The sequence below is a fragment of the Triticum aestivum genome, chromosome 2A (genome assembly GCF_018294505.1).
Source record: "Triticum aestivum cultivar Chinese Spring chromosome 2A, IWGSC CS RefSeq v2.1, whole genome shotgun sequence".
In the NCBI taxonomy this organism is placed as follows: domain Eukaryota; kingdom Viridiplantae; phylum Streptophyta; class Magnoliopsida; order Poales; family Poaceae; genus Triticum; species Triticum aestivum.
Window position 1 is genome coordinate 665956352 of NC_057797.1, and position 12592 is coordinate 665968943.

The following is a 12592-nucleotide window of genomic DNA, read 5'->3' on the forward strand; positions in this document are numbered from 1 at the left end:
GTGCCGTCTTTAAAGACGGGGTGAGGCATCCTTCCTGATGGCGACGACACAGAGGAACTCTCAATGAAAGCATCAATGTCGGTGTCAAAACCGGCGGATCTCGGGTAGGGGGTCCCGAACTGTGCGTCTAGGCCGGATGGTAACAGGAGGCGAGGGACACGAAGCTTTACCCAGGTTCGGGCCCTCTCGATGGAGGTAAAACCCTACGTCCTGCTTGATTAATATTGATGATATGGGTAGTACAAGAGTAGATCTACCACGAGATCGAAGAGGCTAAACCCTAGAAGCTAGCCTATGGTATGATTGTTGATGTGTACCTTGTCCTACGGACTAAAACCCTCCAGTTTATATAGACACCGGATGGGGTTAGGGTTACATAGAGTCGGTTACAATGGTAGGAGATCTACATATCCGTATCACCAAGCTTGCATTCCACGCCAAGGAAAGTCCCTTCTGGACACGGGACGGAGTCTTCAATCTTGTATCTTCACAGCCCAACAGTCCGGCCAAAGGATATAGTCCGGCTGTCCGGATACCCCCTAATCCAGGACTCCCTCATCAATCAAGCAGGAAGTAGGGTATTACCTCCATAGAGAGGGCCCGAACCTGGGTAAACATCATGTCCCATGTCTCCTGTTACCATCGACCTTAGACGCACAGTTCAAGACCCCCTACCCGAGATCCGCCGGTTTTGACACCGACAGCTACCAAGTCCGAAGTGGAGAGCTTGACGGCTGGCTCGTGCGAGTGAGCAAATAGGAGAGGACCCCAAGTCTAATCAGGTGTTCGCGCGGAGATGACTACTTCAAATTGTGAAGACATATTCATCAAGGTGAAGTGTTAAAATTATATTGAATATTTATATTAGGCTACAGTTAAGACTTGAAATACATGTAAAGTTAGCTGTTTAAGTCGGACAGGTGTAGCATGGGCTTATTATTATATACTTCGTCTGGTGAAGAGTGTATATCTAGGTTCAAAATTTGTCCACAAAAGAGTGTATTTCTATCTTTTCAATGCACTTTAAAGTAGGAAAAATACTTCTCTCTCTCATTACACGGTAATTAAGACCAATAACAATCTACACATGGTCTTCTTAATTTTTACATGCACTTAACTTATTTGAGGGTGGGTAATTAAAAAGGAGAGAGATAGTGGCTTGCATTTTTCCAATGCATTTTTTACTCAACTCCATAATTTGTTCTAAAATTTCTAGATGTACACTCTTCACCAGACGGAGTGAGTAAGGCAGGATGGGTAGCCAAAATAGAATGCACACAATCTGTTTTTTCGATTGGTCCTTACGTGACTTGTATTTTGTTTTTTATAATATAAATGAGACGCGTATTACCGTGAAAAAAAAAAGAATGCGAACAGCCTGACGAATGCAGGCACGTACCTCTACCTTAGAATTTTACACGCGGACACACTGGTAAACGACAATGCGCTCGGCCTCGACGTAGCTAGCGCCGAGGGCGCGCCGACCACGTCCCGCTCGTCCCCGAGATATTCTATGCACTCCTTCGCAGTGCCAGCTAGGCAGCTCGCCATCCTCGGTGGGACGTCGCGTCTCGGTTTCGGTCCAATTTGTACGTATGCATGCACTCGTCTTCCCAACCGCAACAGGCCACCGGCTCGCAACCGCGCACGGGCTGAAGATCCAAGCCCGGATTACTTTTTTGCACTAGCAGGCGATTTAAAGTTGTTCACTAGTCGCTACCATGAATGCCCTGGCATACAGTATAGTATTAAGAACTTGAGAGCTTATATAAAAAAAGAACTAAGAAGCACTCAGTTTACAATAGTTAGCACGACTGAGAAACACAAGCGGGCAGATGAACCGCTTCTGCGCTACGGAACAAGCAGCATATCCCGTCGGATCACTGACTGAGGCGAAGGATTCCAAGATACTGCCGCGGGTAGCCAATCGCTGCATCTCCTTTTGCTTATCATATTCGTGTATTCTTGGCCCGTCCCATCGTTCTTGGAATCGTCCTGGGCGCCGGGTGTATATATAGGCATGCTGATACCACGTACCAATGCCCGCTCGTGTTCGAAACGGAGAGGCGCGAGGTAAGGGGAGCTCCATCGGTCCGATAATGGCCGGCCGCGGCGGGGCGTTCGCGCTCGTTGCGCTGTGCGTGCTCGAGCTCGCGCTGCTACATGGCGCCGGCGCCGCCGCTGGGGAGCGGCTCGTGCCGGCCATGTTCGTGTTCGGAGACTCGACGGTGGACGTCGGCAACAACAACCAGCTGCCTGGTTGCAAGCCCGAATGCAGGGCCGACTACCCGCAGTACGGCGTCGACCACCCCTCCCATGCGCCCACCGGCCGCTTCAGCAATGGATACAACCTCGCAGACCAGATAGGTACCGTCAAATATTTCTTCCCCCTTCAATTTTAGTTGTAGAGGCTAGCGAAACTGAAAGTCTCGTGTTCTTTGGTGGGGCGACGGTCTAGGTGCTAGGCTTCAAAGCCTTTCAATTCACTTTTCTGAGCCTTTAGTCACTAGAAGCAGACCATGGACGAAAGAGTGGAACCAAAAGAAACCGGACCACACTACTAATGCAAACGGAGAACGCCTGGCCGAAAAAAAAATAACGTGTGAGCATGTCTAACTCGAACAAGAAAATACCAAAAGCACTGCTCAAGGCTATTTTTTTCCATGATCCATTGAGCAATAACGACCTTTTTGGCGTCCTATATTTTTCCCGAAAAGAAGGTTTACCCCTGGTCTCCGCATCAAACGGTGCACACATCCATCTTTTATATAATGTGGTTCATTCACTATTGGCGGAGTAATCATGCAAGACAACCGAGTTGACCAGCTTGCTGTATATGTATATATGTATATACTCCATATAATCATAATGTCTATTTGACGTGCAGCTAAATTACTTGGATTCAACGAGAGCCCACCCGCTTTCCTATCCTTCCCGGCCGGGGGCATCATTCCACGTATGAAAGACGGCATCAACTTTGCATCGGGAGGGTCAGGGCTGCAGAACCAAACGGGCGATCATGTACGCGCACCGGCCTAGACTTTGTTTGCCCCCAACTAAATGGCTCGATTTCTGCATCAGTAACCACGTACGAGGCTGGCTTTCTCTGTGCAGTGCGGGGGAGTCTACAGCATGGCCGACCAACTGGAGGAGTTCAAGTTGGTCGTCATGATGCTGGGGAACGGCTCGTACGACCTCATCTCGAGATCGCTCTTCTTCATCAGCGTCGGCAGCAACGACCTCTTCGAGTACGCCGACGCCAAGAACCCGCCTCCTAACCGCGACGACGCCGCCTTCCTGAAATGCCTCGACGACTCTTACAGGACCTACCTACAGGTGTGACTGCGTGTTTTCCATATATATTACCCCCCCCCCCCAACTAAATCAGCGACAGTTAATACAGTAGTTTTGCTAAAGCACATCTTGATGTGTCATAAGTATTGCACATCTAAATCCTATATCATTGATTTTACATCGAGATTCGTATGGATATTTTTTTTTATGCTTGATTCACTCGTTGTGCAATAACTAGAGCACATCTAGATGTGCCCTAGACACACCTTAATACGGTTTGAGAGAGCTTCGTGGGAACCTCGTAATCAAGGACGTTGTTTTGTTGCAGGAGCTGTATGCGCTCGGGGCGAGGAAGTTCAGCATCGTCAGCCCGTCGCTGGTGGGGTGCTGCCCGTCGCAGAGGGCGGCCGCGCTGCAACATGACAATGACTTGGACGAGCTCCACTGCTTCCGCCCGGCGAACAACCTCTCCAAGCGACTCTACACTTTGCTAGCCTCGACGCTCCAGGACCTCGGCGGCGATCTGGACGGCATGCACTACTCCCTCTGCGACTCGGCAGGGATGGCCGAGGGGGTCTTCACGCCCGGCGGCGCCAAAGGCATGTCAGCAACACCATTTCGCCATGCGGTAACGTGTCGGGACATTTATTTTAGTACTGTGTCGTTACGGTTTTTTTTTCGGCAGACCTGACGGTGGTGGACACGGCCTGCTGCGCCGGCCCAGGGCCGTTCGGGCTGGGCCTGTGCAACACCACCGCCACGCTGTGCCCCAACCGCACCGACTTCGTGTTCTGGGACAGCTTCCACCCGACGGAGTATGCGTCGGGTTTGGCCGCGTCCGCGCTCTTCGCCGACTCCGGCAATTTCGTCCGCCCGATCAACGTGGGGCAGCTGGCGGCGCTGTAGCGTGGAGAGCCGCGAGCGATCCATCTGGCCGTGCTCCGGCGACGGACGACTTGCTACTATTGACTACGGAATAAGTAGTGGTGTGGGACTACAGAGACTCTTTTTTTGATGATGAAGGGAGGACTACAAAGACTCGGGGTCTGCAGTTTGATTGGGAGATGGGTATAGACTATAGAGGGTTTGTTGTCCACGTCCAAGAATTTGGTAATACCGGCGTGCTTGTTGTTATCCGAGATCATTCTGTAGGATTTGTTTCCACTTTATCCACAAGTGTTTTTTTTTTCACACAAGACATACGCACGGTTTGCACGAATGATTACGATTGGCGAGATCAACGGGCAATTTGACTATTTGAAGTATACTAGGACAATGTCCGTGCGTTGCAACGGGACATAAATATACCGAAACGACTCCTCTACGAGCGGTCGTGGCAACACTCGGTTTCCAGAGGGGCACGCCCCAAAATCTGTTCCCTCCTTGAATTTAAATCTGGAGTTTCGTAATTAATTTCAACCACCCTTATTATAACTGTCGGGGCCCACTAATTAATACACACCCCTTGATTTAACTGTGGAGGGTAATATTTACTTCTCAGTACCCTTGCACATAAACTATTAGGGCATCTCTAGCCCCGTCCACAGGAAGGCCTCCCCAGGCGATTTTTTCGCGCCGGCGGTAAAAAAACGGCCCAGTCGCGCCTTCAGGTGTCCGATTTTCGCCGGCCTAGGCCGAAAACAGCGCCGGCGGACCCAGGCCGAACCCGGCGCGCTGGGGGGCGCCCGGGGGCGCCGGGGCGAACTGTTTTGGCGCGAAACAGCCACATGCCCGCCGCGTCAGCGACACGGCGCCTCGTCTTCCCCCAACGGCCTCGGTTTCCGCAGGGAATCAATGGCAAGGCTGCCGACCTTGCCATTGATTCCTCACGGGCGGCGCGTCACGGGACGACGCGCCGACGCCTCCCCTCCCTCGCACGCGTACACACGGGTGCGGCGCGGCTATATAGCCGGTGGCCTGCACTCGCCTGTGCCCACACCAGCCCCGCCCCTCGCCGCCGCCCAGCTCCTCCCTCTCCCTACCTCTCCCGAGCACCGCCGCCTAGCCCCTCCCTCTATCTCTCTACCTCTCCCGAGCCCGTCGCCATGGCGGAACGCTACCCCAGAGGCGAGGCGGCGGCCAATGGCTTTGGCTGCCATTCGCTCCGCGAACAGGAGTCCTGGCTCCTGCTCCAGGCGAACATCCCGGCGCCGCCGAACATGCGCGCCGGGCCGACAGGGTGGAGGCTCAGCACCGGGGGAATGCCCATTCCCCCGTTGCCCGACGCCGTGGCGAAGCCGAAGTACTTCGCCGAGGAAGTCGAGGTCGTGCGCGCCTCCCTCACCAACGCCCAACTCTCCCTCCCCCAGTACGCCGCCGACAACCACGCGGCTTGGGCGGCGTATTTCGAGCGCCGCCAGCAGCAGCGCTTGGCGTCCACCAACGGCGCGCCGGTGGTCGGCGGCCGGCAGAACAACGAGGGGCGCCACCTGTGGTGGGGCGTCCCCGGCCGCACACTCGAGGGCGTGCTGACGTACCTCGAGGGCGGCAACGACCCGCCGTTGGCGTACCCGGCGAGGGCGGCCGCCCCGGCACAGCACCGACGCGCCGGGCCATGGGCGCCAAGGAGGTTCGGGTCCTCCTCCTCTTCTTCCTCCTCCCGATCTTCATCGCACTCCTCCGGCACTCCGGCCCTGCTCGGCGTCAAGGCCGAGCCCGCGGCGGAGACGCCGCTCGGCCGGCGCACTCGCAGCGCCGGCATCGTCATCAACGAGGGCGGCCGGCGCGCCTACTCGTCGGCTCCTCCTCCGCGCTTCGTCAAGCCAAAGACGGAGCCAGGGCTCGCGCCGGTGAAGACGGAGCCGGGGCTCGCGCCGGTGAAGAAGGAGCCGGCCGCGCCGGTGACGAGGAGCTCGACGACGACGACGCGGCCCTGGAATGGGCGTGTAAGGACTCCATAGCAATGGAGAAGGAGCGCCTGGAGAAGGCGAAGGAGCGCCAGCGCGCCACCCTGCTTCGCTTCGCGGAGCGTCGACGCGGCCGTGACGAAGGCGGAGTCGTCGTCATCTGTGACAGCGACGACGACGACGACGACGATGCGCCGCCACCAGTCTGCCATGGCGACGCCGGGCAGGGGTCTAGCAGGAGCGCCCGCGTCAAGGAGGAGAAGGCCGACGACGACGATGGCAGCGACATTACATAGTATATGTGCTATGTAATGAAAATCCGCGAACTTCGCCGAAATGTGCCGAAATTTATCGTGTTTGGCCAAAATTTATCGTGTTTGGCCGAATTTTATCGTGTTTAAGCCGAACTTCGCTGAACTTCTTTTATTTTAAAACGTGCCTGGGGCGGCCCTAGGGCCAGCGGCTGGGGACCAACTCGCTGTTGGAAATATGCCCTAGAGGCAATAATAAAAGCATTATTATTATATTTCCTTGTTCATGATAATTGTCTTTATTCATGCTATAATTGTATTATCCGGAAATCGTAATACATGTGTGAATAATAGACACCAACATGTCCCTAGTAAGCCTCTAGTTGACTAGCTCGTTGATCAACAGATAGTCATGGTTTCCTGACTATGGACATTGAATGTCATTGATAACGATATCACATCATTAGGAGAATGATGTGATGGACAAGACCCAATCCTAAACATAGCATAAGATCATATAGTTCGTTTGCTAGAGTTTTCCAATGTCAAGTATCTTTTCCTTAGACCATGAGATCATGTAACTCCCGGATACCGTAGGAGTGCTTTGGGTGTACCAAACGTCACAACGTAACTGGGTGACTATAAAGGTATACTACGGGTATCTCCGAAAGTGTCTGTTGGGTTGACACGGATCAAGACTGGGATTTGTCACTCCGTATGACGGAGAGGTATCACTGGGCCCACTCGGTAATGCATCATCATAATGAGCTCAAAGTGACCAAGTGTCTGGTCACGGGATCATGCATTACGGTACGAGTAAAGTGACTTGCCGGTAACGAGATTGAACGAGGTATTGGGATACCGACGATCGGATCTCGGGCAAGTAACATACCAATTGACAAAGGGAATTGTATACGGGGTTGATTGAATCCTCGACATCATGGTTCATCCGATGAGATCATCGTGGAGCATGTGGGAGCCAACATGGGTATCCCGATCCCGCTATTGGTTATTGACCGGAGAGTCGTCTCGGTCATGCCTGCCTGTCTCCCAAACCCGTAGGGTCTACACACTTAAGGTTCGGTGACGCTAGGGTTGTAGGGATATGTATATGCAGTAACCCGAATGTTGTTCGGAGTCCTGGATGAGATCCCGGACGTCACGAGGAGTTCCGGAATGGTCCGGAGGTAAAGAATTATATATAGGAAGTGCTGTTTCGGCCATCGGGACAAGTTTCGGGTCACCGGTATTGTACCGGGACCACCGGAAGGGTCCCGGGGGCCCACCGGGTGGGGCCACCTGCCCCGGGGGCCACATGGGCTGTAGGAGGTGCGCCTTGGCCTACATGGGCCAAGGGCACCAGCCCCAAGAGTCCCATGCGCCTAGGGTTTCAAAAGGGGAAGAGTCCCACAAGTGGAAGGCACCCCTAAGTGCCTTGGGGGGGAGGGAAACCTCCCTTGGCCGCCGCCCCCCTAGGAGATTGGATCTCCTAGGGCCGGCGCCCCCCTAGGCCCTCCTATATATAGTGGGGGAAGGAGGGCTTTTTGAGACACGCCTTTGGTTGCCTCCTTCTCCCTCTCCAACACCTCCTCCTCCTCAATAGTGCTTGGCGAAGCCCTGACGGAGTACTGCAGCTCCATCACCACTACACTGTCGTGCTGCTGCCGGAGCCATCTTCCTCAACCTCTCCTTTCCCCTTGCTGGATCAAGAAGAAGGAGACATTACGTTGACCGTACGTGTGTTGAACGCGGAGGTGTCGTCCGTTCGGTGCTAGGATCTCCGGTGATTTGGATCACGTCATGTACGACTACCTCATCCCCGTTCTTTGAATGCTTCCGCTCGCGATCTACAAAGGTATGTAGATGCATCCGATTACTCGTTGCTAGATGAACTCATAGATGGATCTTGGTGAAACCGTAGGAAAATTTTTGTTTTCTGCAACGTTCCCCAACAGTGGCATCATGAGCTAGGTCTATGCGTAGTTCTTCTTGCGCGAGTAGAACACAATTTGTTGTGGGCGTAGATGTTGTCAACTTTCTTGCCGCTACTAGTCTTATCTTGCTTCAGCGGTATTGTGGGATGAAGCGGCCCGGACCAACCTTACACGTACACTTACGTGAGACCGGTTCCACCGACCAACATGCACTAGTTGCATAAGGTGGCTGGCGGGTGTCTGTCTCTCCCACTTTAGTTGGAGCGGATTCGATGAAAAGGGTCCTTATGAAGGATAAATAGAAGTTGACAAATCACGTTGTGGCTTTCACGTAGGTAAGAAAACGTTCTTGCTAGAACCCTAATTCAGCCACGTAAAACTTGCAACAACAATTAGAGGACGTCTAACTTGTTTTTGGAGCAAGTGCTTTGTGATATGATATGGCCAAAGTTGTGATGAATGATGAATGATCTATATGTGATGTATGAGATGTTCATGCTATTGTAATAGGAATCACGACTTGCATGTCGATGAGTATGACAACCGGCAGGAGCCATAGGAGTTGTCTTTATTTTTTGTATGACCTGCGTGTCATTGAGAAACGCCATGTAAATTACTTTACTTTATTGCTAAACACGTTAGCCATAGTAGTAGAAGTGATAGTTGGCGAGCAACTTCATGGAGACACGATGATGGAGATCATGGTGTCAAGCCGGTGACAAGATGATCATGGAGCCCCAAGATGGAGATCAAAGGAGCTATGTGATATTGGCCATATCATGTCACGTTTATTATTTGATTGCATGTGATGTTTATCATATTTTGCATCTTGTTTACTTAGAACGACGGTAGTAAATAAGATGATCCCTCATAATAATTTCAAGAAGTGTTTCCCCTAACTGTGCACCGTTGTGACAGTTCGTTGTTTCGAAGCATCACATGTTGATCGGGTGTGATAGATTCTAACGTTCACATACAACGGGTGTAAGACAGATTTACACATGCAAACACTTAGGTTGACTTGACGAGCCTAGCATGTACAGACATGGCCTCGGAACACAGAAGACCGAAAGGTCGAGCATGAGTCGTATAGAAGATACGATCAACATGAAGATGTTCACCGACGTTGACTAGTCCGTCTCACGTGATGATCGGACACGGCCTAGTTGACTCGGATCATGTTATACTTAGATGACTAGAAGAGGGATGTCTATCTAAGTGGGAGTTCATTAAATAATTTGATTAGATGAACTTAATTATCATGAACTTAGTCTAAAATATTTACAATATGTCTTGTAGATCAAATGGCCAACGTAGTCCTCAACTTCAACGCGTTCCTAGAGAAAACCAAGCTGAAAGACGATGGCAGCAACTATACGGACTGGGTGAGGATCATCCTCATAGCTGCCAAGAAAGATTATGTCCTACAAGCACCGCTGGGTGACGCACCTGTTCTCCTGCAGAACAAGACGTTATGAACGCTTGGCAGGCATGTACCGATGACTACTCCCTCGTTCAGTGCGGCATGCTTTACAGCTTAGAGCCGGGGCTCCAAAAGCGTTTTGAGAGACATGGAGCATATGAGATGTTCGAAGAGCTGAAAATGGTTTTTCAAGCTCATGCCCGGGTCGAGAGATATGAAGTCTCCGACAAATTCTTCAGCTGTAAGATGGAGGAAAATAGTTCTGTCAGTGAGCACATACTCACTATGTCTGGGTTACATAACCGCTTGACTCAGCTGGGAGTTAATCTCCCGGATGACGCGGTCATTGACAGAATCCTTCAGTCGCTTCCACCAAGCTACAAGAGCTTTGTGATGAACTTCAATATGCAGGGGATGGAAAAGACCATTCCTGAAGTATTTGCTATGCTGAAATCAGTAGAGGTAGAAGTCAAGAAGGAACATCAAGTGTTGATGGTCAATAAAACCACTAAGTTCAAGAAGGGCAAGGGTAAAAGGAACTTCAAGAAGGACGGCAAGGAAGTTGCCGCGCCCGGCAAGCAAGCTGCCGGGAAGAAGCCAAAGAATGGACCCAAACCCGAGACTGAGTGCTTTTATTGCAAGGGAAGTGGTCACTGGAAGCGGAATTGCCCCAAATACTTGGCGGACAAGAAGGCCGGCAAAACAAAAGGTATATGTGATATACATGTAATTGATGTGTACCTTACCAGTACTCGTAGTAGCTCTTGGGTATTTGATACCGGTGCAGTTGCTCACATTTGTAACTCAAAGCAGGAGCTGCGGAATAAGCGGAGACTGGCGAAGGATGAGGTGACGATGCGCGTCGGGAATGGTTCCAAGGTCGATGTGATCACCGTCGGCACGCTACCTCTTCATTTACCTACGGGATTAGTTTTGAACCTCAATAATTGTTATTTAGTGCCAGTTTTGAGCATGAACATTGTATCGGGATCTCGTTTAATTCGAGATGGCTACTCATTTAAATCCGAGAATAATGGTTGTTCTATTTATATGAGAGATATGTTTTATGGTCATGCTCCTATGGTGAATGGTTTATTTTTCCTCGAGCATAATGCTACACATGTTCATAGTGTGAGTGCCAAAAGAAGTAAGGTTGATGTGATAGTCCCACATACTTTTGGCACTGCCCCCTTGGTCACATAGGTGTCAAACGCATGAAGAAGCTCCATGCAGATGGACTTTTAGAGTCTCTTGATTATGAATCATTTGACACGTGCGAACCATGCCTCATGGGTAAAATGACCAAGACTCCGTTCTCAGGAACAATGGAGCGAGCAACCAACTTATTGGAAATCATACATACTGATGTGTGCAGTCCAATGAGTGTTGAGGCTCGCGGTGGCTATCGTTATGTTCTCACCCTCACTAATGACTTGAGTAGATATGGGTATATTTACTTAATGAAACACAAGTCTGAAACCTTTGAAAAGTTCAAGGAATTTCAGAGTGAGGTTGAAAATCAACGTGACAGAAAAATCAAGTTTCTATGATCAGATCGTGGAGGAGAATACTTGAGTCACGAATTTGGCACACACTTAAGAAAATGTGGAATAGTTTCACAACTCACGCCGCCTGGAACACCTCAGCGTAATGGTGTGTCCGAACGTCGTAATCGCACTCTATTGGATATGGTGCGATCTATGATGTCTCTTACCGATTTACCGCTATCTTTTTGAGGCTATGCTTTAGAGACTGCCGCATTCACTTTAAATAGGGCACCATCGAAATCCGTTGAGACGACACCGTATGAATTATGGTTTGGGAAGAAACCTAAGCTGTCGTTTCTAAAAGTTTGGGGATGCGATGCTTATGTCAAGAAACTTCAACCTGAAAAGCTCGAACCCAAGTCGGAAAAATGCGTCTTCATAGGATACCCTAAAGAAACTATTGGGTATACCTTCTACCTCAGATCTGAAGACAAGATCTTTGTTGCCAAGAATGGATCCTTTCTAGAGAAAGAGTTTCTCTCGAAATAAGTAAGTGGGAGGAAAGTAGAACTTGATGAAGTATTACCTCTTGAACCAGAAAATGGCGCAACTCAAGAAAATGTTCCTGAGGTGCCTGCACCGACTAGAGAGGAAGTTAATGATGATGATCAAGATACTTCTGATCAAGCTCCTACTGAAATTCGTAGGTCCACAAGGACACGTTCCGCACCAGAGTGGTACGGCAACCCTGTCTTGGAAATCATGTTGTTAGACAACGGTAAACCTTCGAACTATGAAGAAGCGATGGCGGGCCCGGATTCCGACAAATGGCTAGAAGCCATGAAATCTGAGATAGGATCCATGTATGAAAACGAAGTATGGACTTTGACTGACTTGCCCGTTGAGCGGCGAGCCATAGAAAATAAATGGATCTTTAAGAAGAAGACAGACGCGGATGGTAATGTGACCATCTATAAAGCTCGGCTTGTCGCTAAGGGTTATCGACAAGTTCAAGGGGTTGACTATGATGAGACTTTCTCACCGGTAGCGAAGCTAAAGTCCGTCCGAATCATGTTAGCGATTGCCGCATTCTATGATTATGAAATATGGCAAATGGACGTCAAAACGGCATTCCTTAATGGTTTCCTTAAGGAAGAATTGTATATGATGCAACCGGAAGGTTTTGTCGATCCTAAGAATGCTGACAAGGTGTGCAAGCTCCAACACTCGATTTATGGGCTGGTGCAAGCATCTCGGAGTTGGAACATTCACTTTGATGAGATGATCAAAGCGTTTGGGTTTACACAGACTTATGGAGAAGCCTGTGTTTACAAGAAAGTGAGTGGGAGCTCTCTAG

At 50.4% G+C, this 12592-nt stretch overlaps 2 protein-coding genes across 2 annotated transcripts; both read left to right on the forward strand.

The window, feature by feature from the left end:
* Nucleotides 1-2099: 2099 nt before the first annotated feature.
* LOC123191820 (GDSL esterase/lipase At5g55050-like) lies at nucleotides 2100-2402 on the forward strand. Its single transcript, XM_044604406.1, has one exon. It carries the CDS (start codon nucleotides 2100-2102, stop codon nucleotides 2400-2402), a length of 303 nt encoding a protein of 100 aa, XP_044460341.1.
* A 730-nt stretch (nucleotides 2403-3132) lies between these two features.
* On the forward strand, nucleotides 3133-4248 carry LOC123185844 (GDSL esterase/lipase At1g71691-like). The gene is made up of 3 exons (XM_044597662.1): nucleotides 3133-3336; nucleotides 3623-3914; nucleotides 3980-4248. The coding sequence occupies exons 1-3, from the start codon at nucleotides 3133-3135 to the stop codon at nucleotides 4198-4200; spliced, it is 717 nt and encodes a 238-aa protein (XP_044453597.1). The 3' UTR covers nucleotides 4201-4248.
* The last annotated feature ends 8344 nt before the right edge of the window (nucleotides 4249-12592 follow it).